Below are 18,343 nucleotides of genomic sequence, written 5' to 3' on the forward strand. Positions count from 1 at the left end.
TGCCATATATTGGCATAATATGTTAATATATTTAAAATAAAACCATAGCACCACCATTAGACTTTTCATGTCGCGCACCCCCTAGAAGGCGCTCGCGCACCACAAAGGGTGCACGCACCACAGTTTGGGAACCACTGTGCTAGATGATTTCTATTTATATTAGGATACATTTGCGCGACTGTAAAGACCGAAACGGAAGTGGCGAAGAGGCTCCACTTCCGCTTTATATTTTACTTATGATAGAGCTTCCGTTGCTCAGGACTGTATGACATTTGGAAATTGCGAGAGGCAACAGTCTGGCAGCGCGAGACTACAAATTCAATAACATGTCACATCAAAACCTGAGCTTGTAGATCAGCTATTTGTAGCCCGTAATGACGTGCCCAGGTGTAAAACAATCAGCACTTTCCCCAAACCTCCCATTGTATTGCTGATGTTTGTATTCTTTTTGCCCACAGTAAAAACCTGTCCTTACACTTCTCCTTTAAAAATGTGTTTTCAAACGGGTTGTAATTTGTGTGCATAGTGATGAATTTATTTGAAACTCACTACTACATACAGTACAGTACAGTAGCTACAGTACTGTATGCACTGTAAAGGTCCTTCCTGTTTGCCAGACTTATTATATAGCCTAGTAACGTACAGTAGTAGCGCGTGCATCATGGAGTGGAATAAATCCAAAGTGATGTCTCTAAAAGCACATTTCAAAAGGATATTTAACATTAGCCCATATGTTAGACTGTAGACACACAGAAACACTCCACCCTGCCCTGCAAACACCCACACACACACACACACACACGCACACACACGCACGTGCACGCACACAGTACACACTCACTCAAAAGGATTGTGTGACTGATCCGCAATCCACTCATTGTTTTGGTAAAACGGAGTCGCCTAAGCTGCCATAATCGGCAGTTTAGCGGCGCGACAACAAATGCTTTTTTTAGCTGGCCCAATCCAATCAAACTGCAATCCCACGCGAACCCACACAAATGGATATAGTCCATTTGCTGCCATTGTCATTATTATTGTTATTAATATTCTAATAAGCCATTTCCGCCACAGCAAATGCTCCGCCATAGCGTCCCTTTCACATAATACCATTGTGATTTGTGTAGACAAAAAAAAAGCTGGGATGTCAGACTGTGTGTAGAGCAAAGCTCCTCTCTAAAAGCCTGCCGCTCCACTGACGCTGAAGAGCATTTGTATTATGAAGTCCATCATCACTTAATCTGTGGATAAATATGCCTGTAGAGTGATTATGTCTTTGTTTCGCCTCTGCTGATCATGCAAGAAATGTTAAGCCTCACTGTAGAGAAACATAAAAAAATACAATTGCTTATGGTTTTAGGTGTGATGTGGTGTGGCGTACACATTACAGAAAGTGAAACGGATATAATGCACGGCTGATAAGTGACAGGAGCTGTAAGCCTGATTTATACGTAGTTGTACACAAAGATAACAGATCTACAAGCTCCCAACACATTGCAGCACAACACATTGTGAGCTTGTAGATCGGCTGTTGTCGGTGCATGACATGATGCGCAACAAAGTGTAAATGAGGCATTAGAGACATGGATGGATTTGTTCTGTTGAGCAGTTCTCTTTCATACTGAAATGTACAGTTGGGTGCCACCGATATTGTCCCTTATCATTTGACCCATTTAGGCCCGACCTCAAAATTAAAAAAAATCCTTCTAAATCCTCCAGTTTTCTGAAATAAATATTTTCACGATTTTTCAAAAATAGCAGACCTACAAGCTCGTAGCGCGCTATGAGCTTGTAGATCTGCTATTTTTCAATAGCTAAATTATAACATAATGTTTAAAACACCAAAAGGGGTTTTGCGCAGATCACACAAACCTCAGCAAAAAGAAAAGGACAATATCGATGGCCTCCAAATGTATGTCCCTCTCTATTCCATATATATGTGTCCTCTACAGTAAAGCGTAGGCATCTTGTTTGAGTTTTATTTTGGAGTTGTGCAGTAGCTTTCTTAGTTGCCAAGCACAGTTACAGTATGCGTTGATTTTGAAGTGTGTGGAGAAACTCAAGAATAGGCTGTTTTTTCATATACAGCTCAGCATTCCTGAAAAGTACTGTACATGTAGCAAGTATAGTTTTGAAATGTGAGACATTTCTTGGGCAGGTTTTCTGGACGTCAGCCAGTATTTTTGGATCTAAGTCAAAACAAGGATTTTAACTCCTCAGAGTCCTTTTCAGTTATAGTGCAGTGCTATCATTATCCAAACCTCGGTCTGAGAAAGTCTTGCAATAAATATTAAATTGTGAATATACAATGATTAAATGGATTTAATGAATTGGAAGTAAAAATGTGTTGAATCAATCGAGTGCGATGACAAGCCTTTCATTAATAAAACAAACGGAACAGGCTTTTTTTGAAAGATGCACACATGCTGTATGTCAGGGGTACCCACACTTTTTTGACTTGAGAGCCACTTTTAAAATGACTGGCTCAACAAGATCTACCTACTGAAAAAAGAATATAATACCATTGCTGGAAATAGTTTAAATATGGAATAGTGGCGCTGGCGTTACATATAAGACAAATGCACTTGGAATGGAGAAATAGAATAGGTAGTTAGTTTTTTGTATTTTATCTGTAATGCTACTGACGTTTGTGCACAGCAACACTCTTGAAAACAAAATATTGTATTGTTGGTTTGAGCTGACAGGCCCTTTTTGATGTCAATGAATCAAGTCACCTTAATTCAAGTGGCAGATGCCAAAAATATATTTTGTAATACTTTTTTAGGGGCATGTCATGTGATCTACCTGCACAGCCCTTGTGATCTACTGGTAGATCACGATCTACCTTTTGGGCACCCCTGCTGTATGTGCTGCAATAGCACTGTGGTCCAGCTTTTTAGTGTAATTCCACCCTGCTCCGTAGTACGGTATGTCAGTCACCGTTGACTGTATTGTCACTGTTGTTACACTACCATTTATAAGCCTGGCATCACGTGGCTTCACTCACAAGTTCAACACAATGTGTTGCGTACCGGACAGCTGACGTAGAGGTCCGGCCACCTAGGCTGCATGTCGCAGGTTTGAATCCTGATATTTGCTGCGTGTCAGTGTGTCACTCCCCATCTCTCTCTGTCAAACTACCTTTTGGTGTATATTACTATCTAACCAGTAAGACGCCCTGAGGGCAAGAAGGGCTGCTGGGCTAGCGCTGGCGCTTTGGCATGGGGGGTCAGATCAACATATGGAATGAATTTTGTACTGGCCATATATGGAGCGTGTCTTGAGTGTACAGGGTTTGATGAGGTCAGATCAACATATGGAATGTCAGAACAGGTCAGCTCCATATATGGAGATCTAAGGATGGCAGCGGGGCCAGTGTCTTGAGTGTACAGAGTTTGATGAGGGCCCAGGTAGGGCCGGGCCTTATTTTTAGTGCTGAGAGTCCTGATGAGAACTCTAGTTTTCTCCGGTCGCGGCTGTACTAATTACTTTGGGGCGGGCCCGTCTAGAGTTTGAATGGACAGGTATCAGTCAAAAGGCGAGGAAGGATCAACATATGGAATGTTAGTACATGTCAGCGCTCCATATATGGAGATCTAAGGGTTTGAGGTTTGAGGTCAGATGTAGAGTTGCTGGCCGGCTCCGATATATGCAGATTGAAAGAGTGTCTCTAGTAATGTCACAGGTTGTGACTGACAATGGTGAGCAGGTATGGCCACTGGCCAGGCTGACCACATAAAGGAATGAGGAGGCAGAGGGATTCTCTTTAGCCACAGTGTGGCAGTTTACTTGGCATTTGGTATTCTGGGCGGGAACCCCTTTTGGTGTTTTAAGCATTATGTTATACTTTAGCTATTGAAAAATAGCAGATCTGCAAGCTTGTAGATCTGCTATTTTTGAAAAATCGTGAAAATGTGGCGCAAATCTTTGAATATATATTCTTTCAGAGTGAACGTTTTTAACTCAAATCTTTGCTTCTGAGGGGGTCCCTGGAACTACATATTTTCAGTTGGTGGTCGGTGGCCAATTACATATAGTTTCTGGGGTCCTTGACATGAAATATTTTTCATAAATTTCGAAGTCTGGTCAAAATGGGTTAATGGCAGACACACACAAACGGAGGAATGGAGAATGGAGGAATGGAGAATGGTGGTTTGGATGTCGGGAGGTGGAGAGTGAGGAGGCAACAAGTAGAACGCTGAGGAGGTATCTGAACCAGAACCGTTGGCTGGTTAAATCATCTCTCACAGACAGCTGCAGATCTAGGTGATGATCCAGTCTTCTCCATGTATGGCTATCCAGGGTTTGATGAGGTCAGTGTCGTGATATCCATATATGGAGATGGCCATACTGTATATGGAGCGTGTCACAAGGCGTGATGAACTGACGGCCATTTATGGTGCCGTGACTGACTGACTGACTGACTGACTGATTGACGGACTGACTGACTGACGGACTGGCAGGTTTTGCCGGTTTTCATAGTAATCTGCGACCTATGGCAGAAAAAGCCAAATATTTGTGCTTAAAAAAAAGTTCTTTGCTGGTGCTGCGGACATAAAAACACGCTTTATCTTTATCTTTAAGAGAATAAAAGTCTGCACAACAGCATTGCTCCTCAGTGTTTTAGGCCTACTTAAAATACAGACATAACAGGGTAAGACGTTTCAGCCACAGTCCGTCCGCCTCTCACGGCTAACCGTACCAGATTTGGTGTCTGGTGGTCCTGGCTGCGACCAATCTGGGAACGCATCGGCAACTGTCTCGTCTAGAGACTGGATGTCGACTTGTTCGTTCACTCTCCTTCAGCCCATCCTTGTTCGTTCACTCTCCTTCAGCCCATCCTTGTTCGTTCACTCTCCTTCAGCCCATCCTTGTTCGTTCACTCTCCTTCAGCCCATCCTTGTTCGTTCACTCTCCTTCAGCCCATCCTGCCACATTCCTACTAACAACAAACTCGACACGTTGTAACGGGAGTTGCCGACTGATTCAGCTGCGCAGCTCTGAATCTGTCTTGAGAGATTAGGTTGCGACTGATCAGATAAAGATATGGTGGAAATCACTCTTAGATGTCAACTCATTTTTTGTTTCGATTGTGGGTAGGCTGGTCGCTGTTGATCTTTTCTGCCGTGCGTCATTTCAAGTTGTTGTGGCATAGCTGTTAAGGGTCCACCGCGTCCTGTAAGATCATTATACAGCTGAGATGCAGTTTGCCATTGAAAATCATGCGGTGCCCTTAAACTACTGTATAAGCCTCCGTGTACCAGGCAGGCACTGAGAAACCGGTACACAGCTGTTAACCCATTCACCCGACTCTAGCACTAACTTCAATAAAAAAAGAACCACTCAGTGTCCCCAAGGTGCGGGGAGAACAATTTACTGAATCGAGCTCAATGTAACAGAAAAATCACAGGGCTCTGGAAAGTATAGCTGGATAGCTCCCATTGTTGCCTGTGAAAACCAGAACAAAAAACTGCGGAGCAATTACAAAGCATACAGGGAAGCAATTTCTCCCTCTTATTCATGTGAGAAATTATTCTGTGCTGTCACAAAAGACTCTCTAACAAGGTGCTTTAACCCATTTTGGGCGGGAACCCCTTTTGGTGTTTTAACTAAGCATTATGCAATACTTTAGCTATTGAAAAATAGCAGATCTACAAGCTCATAGCGCGCCACCGAGTGGCGCGCTACGAGCTTGTAGGTCTGCTATTTTTGAAAAATCGTGAAAATGCGGCACAAATCTTTGAATATATATTCTTTTAGAGGACTTTTCGACGTCGGGCCTAAATGCTTTAAAGTCTCTGGCAGCGCGTTGCTGCGGGGTGTCAGAGAGAGTGGATAAGGTATAAATGAAGCTTAAAGTCAAAAGCCTGTTTCTGGTAATAGCAGCGGTTTCATTCACTCTCCAGTGTGCTGTTGATGTGGAGCTGAGATTAACAGTGCTAAGTGGTCTTCACTGTCTCAACCCACTAGACGGGTTTGCTTCTTTAAACCCCTGGCAACAAAGTGACAGTTTAAGAGTGTCTCTTTAAACTCACTCATCGTACTTGACGAGTGTGTATTAATAAAAAATCGGATGGAAACAGCGTGGCTTCTTGTGGATCTGGGACTTCATGCGGCCAGCCTGTGACGTTTCTTTGACATTCAAATTTGGGCAAGATTTCAGCCCAAGCGGGGCCCCATTCATTTCCATGATCAACTTAAAGATATTTCAAAAAATAATGCCGAAATAAATGCAGAGAGTTGCTTCACTGGTCTTCTGGGAGTGAACATAAGAAATTTAGAGAGCTAATCGGTCAAGTAGTTCACAAGATTAGCCCTGTAAACACAGACAGACAGAGAAACAGACAGAGAGGTAACTATTTCTAGAAGGTGCGCCTCCTACCCTCGTGCTGTAGGCCTTGACCTGTGCAGATCCATACACTCTCTGATTTCAATGAATACTCAGGACGTTGTGGCGTGATCGTGAGGCCACGGCAGTAGCAGGGATTCCAGGACCAGCTGCTCTCTAGAGAAGCATCCAACATGCCAGAGAGATTTGCACATAGCCCGTGTCAATCCCTCAGACTTAATGAGGCCTACTGTTTGGCCTTCCATTATCAGCAGGCTGCACTCTGAGCCAGACCAAGTACACCACAGCTATGCATCATAAAGTTCTGAGGAGCTGCTTGATATACTGTGGATAGTAAACACAACTCAGAGTAAACCTTTAGCTCTGTCTTCTGGGCGGGGCTTGGGGTAAATTAAAGCATACATTATTGGCCTTTTTGATGAGATACATGTCACATTGTGTGTACATATCAAGTGTTGCATACAGGGGGGGGGGATGATTTGCTGGAGCAGTGCTACTTGTGATCGAAGAAACACCCCTCCCCTTTTCTCCTTCTCCAACACGCACGCACGCACGCGCGCACACACACACACAATCATAACAGCTGAACAAATGTGATGATAAATCAATCAATCAATCAATAATAAGTGACTGCATGTTTGGCAACATTTGTAATTACGCCCTTTTCACTTCAAATAATAACAATATTTTTGCTACCGCAGTAATCGCACGCAGCAATGCAGTCAATCTGCTATTGACAAAGTGGATTCCTTTGTGTGACACGGAAAGCCGAGGATAGATTATCACAAAACCAGACCAGATGCTAATATTCGGCAAGGTTCCCAGACGTCACAATTAGTAGCCTCTCAAAGGTTAGATCAGTTCTGCAGTCTGTATTACAATATTGAAAATCAAAATGCTGCTGTAGGGGCTCAGCCGCCACCAGATCTGGGTAAGGTCATGTGAGTGTCAGTGGTTCCAGAAAAAGCTCATCCGTGCGGCGCGGTAAGAGCCGAGTTCAGGCCTCCGGGGCGTCTGCAAAGGACACACACCTGCGAAGGGGATTTGAGCCGTGAGCGAAGGCTAGGGAGGAGGGGAGCTCTGTGCATCGTGCCTCCGCGGATGATTGGCAGAGAATGTCAGATAGAAGACATCAGACTCAAACTGACACCCCGCATGCAAATGACAGAGGCTGCGTCATTAACGGAGGGCAATCTCACAGAGAAATTACATCTTCAGAGAGTTATGTCATCATCCTAACGTGTCAAAGTTCCTGTTTGAATGTGAGAATGTTCTTCATCCTAAATGACAAATATCAGTAGGTTGAATTTAGACTTTTTTTAACCAAATGAAACCTATAGTGTCCCCTTTCTGAGCCTGTCATAATAGGTGAACATTCTGTGGCAATAGCACATATTCAAGCTCACAACGCACTGCGTTCTGGGCTGGCATAGTGAGTTTATAGATCTTTTTTTTTATTAGATTTATTTGACATTATGTTTAAAAGAAAAACACATGGTACAGTACTCAACAGAAACTTAAAGGATAAACACAAAGGCAACCACTTATTTACTTTGTGTTCCTTGGTTTTGGTCAAACAAATCATTACAACAGGGAACACTAAAAGCTGTTTTGCAGCATGAATAAAAAATAAATTAAACAAGTCTTGTTATTTTTGTCAAAGTTATTTGGTGTACAGGGGAAAAGGAGGGAGCCCTGGGGAACTCCGGTCAATCCTCTCCCTGCACAGCTGGCTTTCTAAAAACGTATATAAAAAACAACAATAAGTTGTACATGTTGTGAATGTGAATGGTTTAATATCTTGGGTGCACACAGTGTCTAAAGATATCACCAGCGGAAGAGTGAATGATTACAGTCAACTTATTAATTCTTTATGCACTCTTTGTGGTTCCCAGGGAGGAGCTCCCAGTAACACTGGTGCACGTCCAGAAGAAGAACTGGAACGCTTGACCAAGAAGATGCTGTTTGACATGGACAACCCTCCAGCCGAAGAATACTTTGGTAGGAAAAGTACACCGTTTAACACACACACACACACACACACACACACACACACACACACACACACACACACACACACACACACACACACACACACACACACACACACACACACACACACACACACACACACACACACACACACACACACACACACACATAATGTAAATAGTATCCCAACCCAACCCCCATTGATGGCTTATATTAGGGGAAATAGCCAATAATGCACTTTTGCACAAAATGTAAAATGGTGCCAAAACCTAACCCTATTCCTAAACCTAACCACAGTAAAACTATGCCTAACCCTAAACGTATTTCTAACCTTATCCCGAGTAAAATAAATACAAGAACCGCCCCACTGAGCGGTCAGCGTGAGGTTGGCGGAAAGAAATGAGGGCTAGCGTGTTTTAAGGAGAGCATTACGGTTACCAGCTTAACCAGTTAATGCACATTATACCATACCTAACATAGCCCCAATATCCATTATCGAACTTCAAATTCTTGTGACTCCTAGCTGTCACATATGGTCGGTCACACACACACACACACACACACACACACACACACACACACACACACACACACGCACACTCACTCACTCACTCACTCACTCACTCACTCACTCACTGCCTGCCTGCCTGCCTGCCTGATTCTATTACCACACCCTATAGCAGTGGTTCTCAAACTTTTCTCTTTCTTATATTATTCGACAATTTAGCCAATGTTTGACCAGTTATTATACCGTATAGTCAGTTGATTACTTTTGATGCACTAATGCTCTTTTTATTTTGTATTTTGTATACTTTTTGGTGTTAACAAGGTGTTAAAAGTCCTTAAATTGACTCACTGCCATGCACTGTCATCTGGGGTTTGGTTTCTTCTTTCAAAGTTGGCTTTCTTCCACTCCTGATATGATATGTCATCACAGCCTTGGGGAAACATGGGGATAGGGTGGATTTATCTGTCCAAACAATCATTTACAAAATGTATTACCCTAACCCTAAACCCTAACCCTAACTTATTTATTGTTTAGGAGATTGCCAAATTATATCATAGGTACTGTATATTAAAAACCTAAACTTTATTGTTTTTGAGCAAGGACAAATAAGGGTTTGTATCCAAAAAGAAGTCTTTTAAGCCACATTTGGTGCACTGTACTGGAATAAGACTCCTTTTGATGTGAGATCCAGGGCCTGGTGTAGGCAGACAATGTAAGCTATTCTTGAAGTAAGTTCCTCAAAGCTTCTACTTCATTAACATGCAAATCACCCAGACTGTTTTGTAGACTTTTAGATCAACTTACCGGGTGTGACATTGACTTCACTTCTCTCTACGCACTTGAGTTTTATAGGCTCTTGAAGGACAGGAGACACTGAGCAAGAATTATGTTTCAAATCCCTCTGTAAAGCCAATGGCGGTTCCAGTGATTGCAAAGAACCCAAACTTAGACAAACACATTGTGTATTTTTTTAAATAATCTTTCATGAATCTCAAACAACAGTTAAAACTTTGTCAACCGTTGTCCCCCTGGGGGATATATACTTGTTCCTATCCTTGTTTTCCATCTACACCAAATCTATTATTACATGCCCAGAATAGAGAGAATAGAGGGAGTTCATGTGGTTCATTATTTCATGAATTCCTGCTATATAGGGTGTTTAAATATGGACTATCATTTTATTTCCCAGAAAGTCAAGTCATCACAGTGTAACAGCAGCACATCCATCTAACAATAATTAACTGCCAACTCCTTTTTCATACCTCCGTTTTTGGTCAGGGAGAAATATGCAGAGGGGAGTGTGGGTGTGGTTTACATTCTGTAGCGATGGAGTCTGCGGTCCATCAGATGACATAAGTCTAGGAACTATCTTCATGCATCTGCTCCATTGGACAATAGACAATCAAATTGTCACCTCACCGCTGCATTTCACCATTGTAGCGCTCCTTCAGCTGCCTTTGCTTCTAAATGTCTGCGCTTGCTTGCGTTAATTCAGTCTTATTTCACTTTCTCCCTGCCGTTTGGTGCCCCCAGGTACTGAAGCACCTAAAGTAATCACCTAGTAATCCTAACTTTTTCCAAGATGATTTTCATGTTTGCTCATTGTCGACCAGATGGGGCAAAACTTTAAGCAGCAGAATTAACTTTTCATCTCAATTATGCTGATATCGTTTTGGGTGCCGTTCCAAGACTATCAGCATAATCCAGGGGCAAGGCACGGTTTGACCATTACTTTGGAATAAAAATGATGGATGAAGGCCTCTGACAGACAAGTATCACAATTTGAACCTGCTGAAGTACTAATAAAATATTTCATAATTTATATATTGATATTAAAGGCTTTAATTCACCGCTATAACGACAGGAGGGGGGGTGACCATATCTTTTGAAGCAGGTGCCCTGACATATCATAGGACAAGTTTGGATGTCCTGTTTTAGATTATTTCCATCATCTGGCATCTCATTATAAGAAAATGGTAACGGAAAGGATAAACTATGGACAAATTGTCTATTTGACTAAGTAGGATTATTTTTTATTTTTTTTGTAGCACTAAAGAGTCACCTGTCTATAAGTACTGTACTGTATATGAATATATATCCATCAAATTGTTGTGTCCGCCCATCCGATCAGTGCTAAATGTATTATGCATACTTCCAGTAGTCCTAGGAAGTTATTGCCCAAATATTTTGGGGATATTTTAGTTTGGTGTCAGTATTTTGTGAATTCATAATGTCGTCCCTCCACATTTGAGCAATACTGACAGGCAAGGCGGGACATTATGAAACCCTGTCTTGTTCATACCCTATAGCTTAAACACTGTAGCCAGGCTGTATTCCCAAGAATGGCATCCCTCAACACAGCAACATCTGGAGTGTTTGTTTTAAATGAATACCCCAGATTTTACTGTCCAATGCTCTCGTCCTTCTATCCACCCTGATTGCCCCTGCAATAGACCCTGTGGCGGTGCCCACCGTACACCGTCCCCACTCTGTACGTGCAGTGGGACATCTTAGACAGGCTTTGCATTAGGACATATAACCCCACCAGACCACGATAGACAGCATGTGTAGGTGTATTATAGCTCTGCAGACATGTATTTAACCGGTATTAAGGGATTTTCGGCTCGACATTGGCGTGCACTGATGCAAAGAACTTAATTGGTTGGTATTAGGCGCAGGTCAAACGGATCCGCTGGCTTAGACATAATGCAGTCATAATGTTTCAGAGGGAGAGCCCTCAAAGCCTCACTGGCCCTGTTTTGATTTGATTAGATTTTTTTCCCTTTTCTTTTTTTATATGTAGTCTACTACACAAGACTCGGCACGCCCTGTGTGTCCTGCTATAGGATAACTGCCCTTGTTCAGCCCTATACAGTACAGTTGGGTGCCACCGATATTGTCCTTTATCATTTGACCCATTTAGGCCTGACCTCAAAATTTAAAAAAAATCTTCTAAATCCTCCAGTTTTCTGAAATAAATATTTTCACGATTTTCCAAAAATAGCAGACCTACAAGCTCGTAGCGCGCCACTCGGTGGCGCGCTATGAGCTTGTAGATCTGCTATTTTTCAATAGCTAAATTATAACATAATGTTTAAAACACCAAAAGGGGTTCCCGCCCAAAATGGGTTAACTGTCCTTTTGCGCAGATCACGCAAAACTCAGCAAAAAGAAAAGGACAATATCGATGGCCTCCAACTGTATGTACTGTACACCACCTATAAGTGTCACTTGCCCAGGGCCGGTATTATAACAGGGTAGTATTGAGTGAAGCCGTATTATACTTAGTTGCACGCCGGTGTCGCGCTACAAAAATAGGCACAAAAATAGGCACAATGTATCGCGATGTGACGCGCTGCAAGCTTGTAGATCGGCTGTTTTCGGCATGCAAGATGATGCGCAGCCAAGTATAAAGATTTTGGCAACAAACGTTCGCCTCCCTACAGCTGGCAGCCACTGAGGAAGTGTGTGTGTGTGTGTGTGTGTGTGTGTGTGTGTGTGTGTGTGTGGGGGGGGGGTGCTTGGTTAAACAAGGCAACAGCTGAAGTGAGACATACGTAGTAAGTAAGACGTAGTAAGACAAATCTTTTATTTAGGAATGTGGAAGTATTCATTTACTCACACTTTGTTCACTGAATGTACACACTATTGTTACAGATTGCACTAGCCATTAAAGTCAAACATCTACAACCAGGGCTATTATAGGAACATCCAGTCCAGTGAGAGTTCTGTTATATGAATCAGTACATTTGAGGCCATTTCAAGCCTTTTTACTGGGATTTTCTTCTTTCTTTTTTTCGGAGTGGTGGTATACGAGTGGCACGAGGAGGTCAAAAGCCTAAGGCTAGTAATTAACTAGATTAATCAAAGTGAAGCTATACAGGATTGGTTCTTTTTCTTCCTATAAAAAAAATGTTTTATTGGTGTCGCTACATGTCTTTGATGAGCCACTCATCTGAAACGCCTACTCTAAATTCTTATTGGTCCAGAGGGGGTTAATTGAATTAGATTAACATTACACTCTGGCTCTGTGATGTCAAGAGAAGACTTTGCATCAGACTCAAACGCAGCGCTATCGCTTAGAAATTATTCCACGACTTTACTCTTTTAAAGGCAGTTTCATTTTTATGAGGCACCAGAAACTACATCCAGTACTAGACCATGTCTTTGATGAAACTTTCGATGGTGAAACAGGCACACGAAATCAAAGAGCCCCTTTTCGAAAATGGAAAAGCTTCTCAAAGTGTGAAAAGAAAAAAACCCTGAAAATGCTACCCTACAAGAGGGAGGCTTCGCTTGAGAGAAACAAGGTTTTGTAACAGCCAGAAATCCTCTGTCTGATTGAAGCGGCTTTGAAAAGCAGCTGATTAGTCCTGATTTAGAGTTCCAGATTAGATTTGAGGAATCTGAAAGAGCCTTTTCTCCAAATGTCATCATCCGTCATATTTAATCCACTTAGGTTGTGCGTAGGTGTACTGTGTTTGTGGAAATCTAATAAGACACAGCTACTCAGCTTCCAGTGCAGATGCCACGGCGCTTATGCTTCAGAGGAACTCAGGATATTTTGTCGTCACCTCATCTGTCGACCAAAAATTGAGGGCATAAAACTGAATAATTGAAAGGGCAAGATGCTTTGCATTATTTACGTTTGGTGATGATGATATTTATGCATGTATGAGAACCAGTGTGCCTTGTCTCATTCTTCAATACCAAAATGGCCGGTTGAGAATAGTTCCTTGAAATCCAGGCGCATAACCTGCAGAGCTACGGCGTTCTACAGTATAGAATCAATATAAGACCTGAAAATATAATATCCAATCAATATTCATAGGCCTACCGAACAGAGACTTTTGTACATTGTTGTGAGAGTCGCAGAGTTATCACCCGATTATGGAGCAATTGTCGTAGGGAATTAGTCAAGCTGATCTCCAAGCTGTCAGGGGAGGCTCTCCTCATGTGTTGAGCTACTGCTGTGTCTTTTGTTTTCATGATAAGAGCGGGTGAATGAAAGGGAGTCTTTGCCATTTTTTTTAATAATTTTTTTGCCTCATAATTTCAGCTGGAAAGTTCCCATCATTATTTCTGAGACACCTCGCATGAAATGTTCATGAAGGATCTTTGAAGAGTTGAGCCTGTGTTTGTTGCGCGCAGGTGTCGCACACCGAAAATAGCCGATCTACAAGCTCACAGAGCTTGTAAATTGGCTACTTTCCAATGTGTTGCATTCGCCATTCCATGCCGTCCACCCAAAGATTTTTGAGGAGCAGGCGCCAGGCATGCACCCACATGCATCGTTTAGAAACAACCTTAAGTTTACACCTCAACAAAGTTTACGAATTCTGCTGAGTGTCACACCAGTGTGAATGATGTGGTAGAGGCTGAACAAACAGACAAAAAGAACACGCACATCTACTGTGCCTATATAGGCTGGGTGCTGGATCAAATAAAGCACATCTACTGTGCCTATATAGGCTGGGTGCTGGATCACATCTACTGTGCCTATATAGGCACAGTATAGAAAGAAGAAAAAAACGGCAGGTTACAAAACTTTTTTTGTTTTTCTTCTTTGTAATTATTTGTTTGGTCCAAAATATTGTTTGTGTTGTCATGAGTTGTCACGACTCGAGTTGGCTTTGTCTGCGGCGTAACCGTCTTTAAATAAATACTTTAAGAAATGTCTATGAGAATAATGCATTGGGTTTCATTTCCTGGTCCAGGGTAGGAGGCGGGACTGCGACGCTCTATTAGGATGGAATCTGAAATATCGGACAGAACCATCTTGAACACATGACTATAGAGATAGTGTGTAACGATTTGCGGGATTTTTGGACAGAATCTGGAGGAGTAATATAAAAAAATGTGTTTTTCAAAAGTCGGCCTCCTGGTGGTGCTATAACAGTCTGTTCTGGAAATTTGGCGGCAGAGGTTCATCGTTGGCATCCAGGGAGTGTGTGTGCAAAATTTGGCATCGACATAACGGTGCCGGACATTAGCTGTTCACAGACGGACGGAGTGCAAAACATATTCTCTCCCCATGCCTTCGGCCTGGTGGAGACAATAAGCCTGGATGCATATCAAGGGTCTGTTGTGTGACCTGCTAATTCCTGTAGTGTAGGTGTTAAGTGACGTGCGCGTGACGTCATTAACACTTTTTTGTCGGGGAATTCTTCATTATAAGGGCGCTAGAGTGCCAGCAGATATGGCAGATTTTACTCTGAAAAGCCTTCCGTTCCCCACCAAAACCGGGAGGCATAATCTTCCGTTCTTACCTCACGCCGGTCACGCTAAAGTCTCTCTAGAAGCGTTTATATTCCAAACGAGATGGTTCTTGAAGTCAGAAATGAAGACAGAACATTGTCCTTTTGGTCAAAATCATGGAGAGCTCCCTAGATTAAAAATAGTTTTTTTTGTTTTGTTCTTTAATATATATATCAATAAAAAAGCCCTAAAGACATGTATACACGTCAAAGGCCCCCTGTGGTTTTATTAGAAAGGACATCCATACACGTCCTTAGCAAAAAAGTTAAAATGGCGTCCCACCTAAAGATAAAATCATCAATACAACACTGATTTTCTGTGCGTGACATCCGCATGCAACCAAGTGATCCTGGGCTCTACACACCCTCCACCAACCTGGGGAGAGCAACGGACTTGATCTCATGCTTCCTTCATGCATGAGTGTCCAAGTTGCTCCTTTCCCTAGTTGGACGTAGCGCGTGGAAGGAACATGTTATTCCAACCAGTTCCTTTCCCCTCCATCAGGCGCTCCGGCTGGCCAGGGGGAGGCAGTTTAGAGACCAGGATTACTGCATGTTTTTTGTGAAGGTACCTACCCTAGGGGGACATGGGGAGAACATGCAAACTCCACACAGAGAGGCCCTTTCACCAACCCCGCCTCGGGTATGGGCACTGATGACGTGGAGGAGAGAACACGCCGCCAGCACCCACAGCGTCCCCAGCGGGAATCGAACCCAGGACCTTCTAGCTGTGAGGCGACAACACTACCGACTGCCACCGTGCCCCCTGAATCCTGCTTAAGTTACCAGTGGTAGCAGTGTCACCGGCCGGAGCAGTTAGAGCTGATCGGCCTGGGTCCGGAAAAAACGTGCCTGCCATGTGCAGAGATGACACCTTTTTTCCTTAAAAAATTAATTATAACAAAGGTTTCAAGCATCGTGAGTGAGTTAATGTTTTAATAGGGGTTCAGTTTGAAGACAGCTGCATTGTGCATTCAGCATTGTCCTAGATACTCTGGTTGACTGCATTTGCATATTACTCACTCGCCCTCAGCAACCTCTCAGGAGTTTGCTTTTAGATGTGCCTATGCATGTCATAACAAGTGGGATGAGTGCGTCTGCGGGAAGACGGACAAAAACGGACCCGTCAGGATTTGGCTGTGTCTGTTATGATCTCACATGCGCTTCACGCCACAACTGTAAGGCCATAGTTCAATGCTCTGATTATTTTCACAGGCAGAGAGTGGGATTGCACCGTAGCTCTCCCTTAGGCCCTCTAAGCTTCATGAAGTACTTGAGGATTTCCCCCAGATCCCAGTAGCTAAACGTAGCTGGATGGTGCTGTCTTGTGCTCTGTGTGTATATGTCCTGTCTCAGGCAGCCTTTATGACTATGAGAGCATAATGCTACTGGAAGGAGGTCAGCAACCAGCCAGGGGCTCAGGGGCCTTCATCTGAAGTAGTCTAGTGACATGCAGAGATGGGCAGTATTTGAAATACATGTATTTGAAATACGTATTTGAAATACTTTTTTGTATTTTGTAATTTGTATTTTGCTGGGATGGAAGAAATGAGATGTATTTTGTATCTAGATACTTTCAGATCTAGTATTTTCTGTATTTCAAATACATAAAATACTTTTTAATGTCATTTTACACAGCCTCAGGTTTAAACTGTAGGGGCAAAACACATAACCTGACTCCGCCAGATGGGGCAGCAGAGAGTACACTGGGTTCCCCCCTCCTGCTCCCATCTGGGAACTCTCAGGCAGACTTGATGCCCGGCCACAAAACGGCCTGGCCAATCAGCAGCAGCTAGAGGCGGGATAGCCGCTGCTGATTGGCCAGGCTGTTTGAGGCCTGGCAAGGAACGGTGAGCACAGGGCGGGCGGAGCCGTGGGGGCTTTTTACGTTATTTGCGCAGTGAGTGTAACGCTGCTCAATGGTGAAATCTTCCGCCAACAGCGTACCTTAGTGATCAGAATCAAGGACAGGCCTATCGTAGTAGACATTTCCACCACGTGGAAATGTCTACTACAATTGAGTTTTTTTTTATCCTTGTGTTTGTATCTATAATTTCCAGGGGCTATGCTTAAGTTTGTGACTAAAGCCACAACACAGCCTCCCCACTGGGAGCACTGTTTATACCAGTCAGTCTGTCATACCATCCCTCCCCACTGGGGGCGCTGTTTATACCAGTCTCTCTGTCATACCATCCCTCCCCACTGGGGGCGCTGTTTATACCAGTCAGTCTGTCATACCATCCCTCCCCACTGGGGGCGCTGTTTATACCATCCCTCTACACTGGGGGTGCTGTTTATACCATCCCTCCCCACTGGGGACGCTGTTTATACCAGTCTCTCTGTCATAGCATCCCTCTCCACTGGGGGCACTGTTTATACCAGTCAGTCTGTCATACCATCCCTCCCCACTGGGGGCGCTGTTTATACCAGTCAGTCTGTCATACCATCCCTCCCCACTGGGGGCGCTGTTTATACCATCCCTCTACACTGGGGGTGCTGTTTATACCATCCCTCCCCACTGGGGACGCTGTTTATACCAGTCTCTCTGTCATAGCATCCCTCTCCACTGGGGGCACTGTTTATACCAGTCAGTCTGTCATACCATCCCTCCCCACTGGGGACGCTGTTTATACCAGTCTCTCTGTCATAGCATCCCTCTCCACTGGGGGCACTGTTTATACCAGTCAGTCTGTCATACCATCCCTCCCCACTGGGGGCACTGTTTATACCAGTCTGTCATACCATCCCTCCCCACTGGGGGCGCTGTTTATACCAGTCTGTCATACCATCCCTCCCCACTGGGGGCGCTGTTTATACCAGTCTGTCATACCATCCCTCTACACCGGGGGCGCTGTTTATACCAGTCAGTCTGTCATACACAGACAGACAGACAGACAGACAGACAGACAGACAGACAGACAGACAATAAATGTTTATACTTTATTCTGCTCTGTTTGTCTACTTAAAACTGTTTTAAACTGTTTCAAAACCCCCCATTTTTTCATGGGGGGCCCCCTTGCTACAATCATGCTTAGGGCCCCTTGGAGGCCAGAATCGGCACTGCATGTGCACATCTTGTTACCGGGGAAGACCCTATTCATCTTAGTCATTAGTATCTTGTTTACTTATCTTGTTTTTTATTGTTGGTTTAAATGTAAATTGGTGGTAGGCCTAATCAATCAATCAATCAATCAATCAATCTCTTTCTACATTTTTCTTGAGGTAGAAGTCAAAGAGGAG

At 43.4% G+C, this 18,343-nt stretch overlaps 1 protein-coding gene across 5 annotated transcripts in view; it reads left to right on the forward strand.

Annotated features, from left to right (window-relative positions):
* Positions 1-18,343, forward strand: part of lpp (LIM domain containing preferred translocation partner in lipoma) — a 194,411-nt gene that overhangs the window by 140,609 nt on the left and 35,459 nt on the right. For all 5 annotated transcript variants that reach the window (XR_013790431.1, XM_079506186.1, XM_079506187.1 and 2 more), the window contains one exon: positions 8,242-8,347. Coding sequence is in view for 4 of the 5 variants with exons in the window: in XM_079506186.1 (XP_079362312.1) it covers positions 8,242-8,347 (106 nt within the window). In the remaining variant the exon portion in view is untranslated. The remainder of the gene's footprint in view (positions 1-8,241; positions 8,348-18,343) is intronic.

Source organism: Electrona antarctica, assembly GCF_951216825.1.
Source record: "Electrona antarctica genome assembly, chromosome: 7".
NCBI lineage: Eukaryota > Metazoa > Chordata > Actinopteri > Myctophiformes > Myctophidae > Electrona > Electrona antarctica.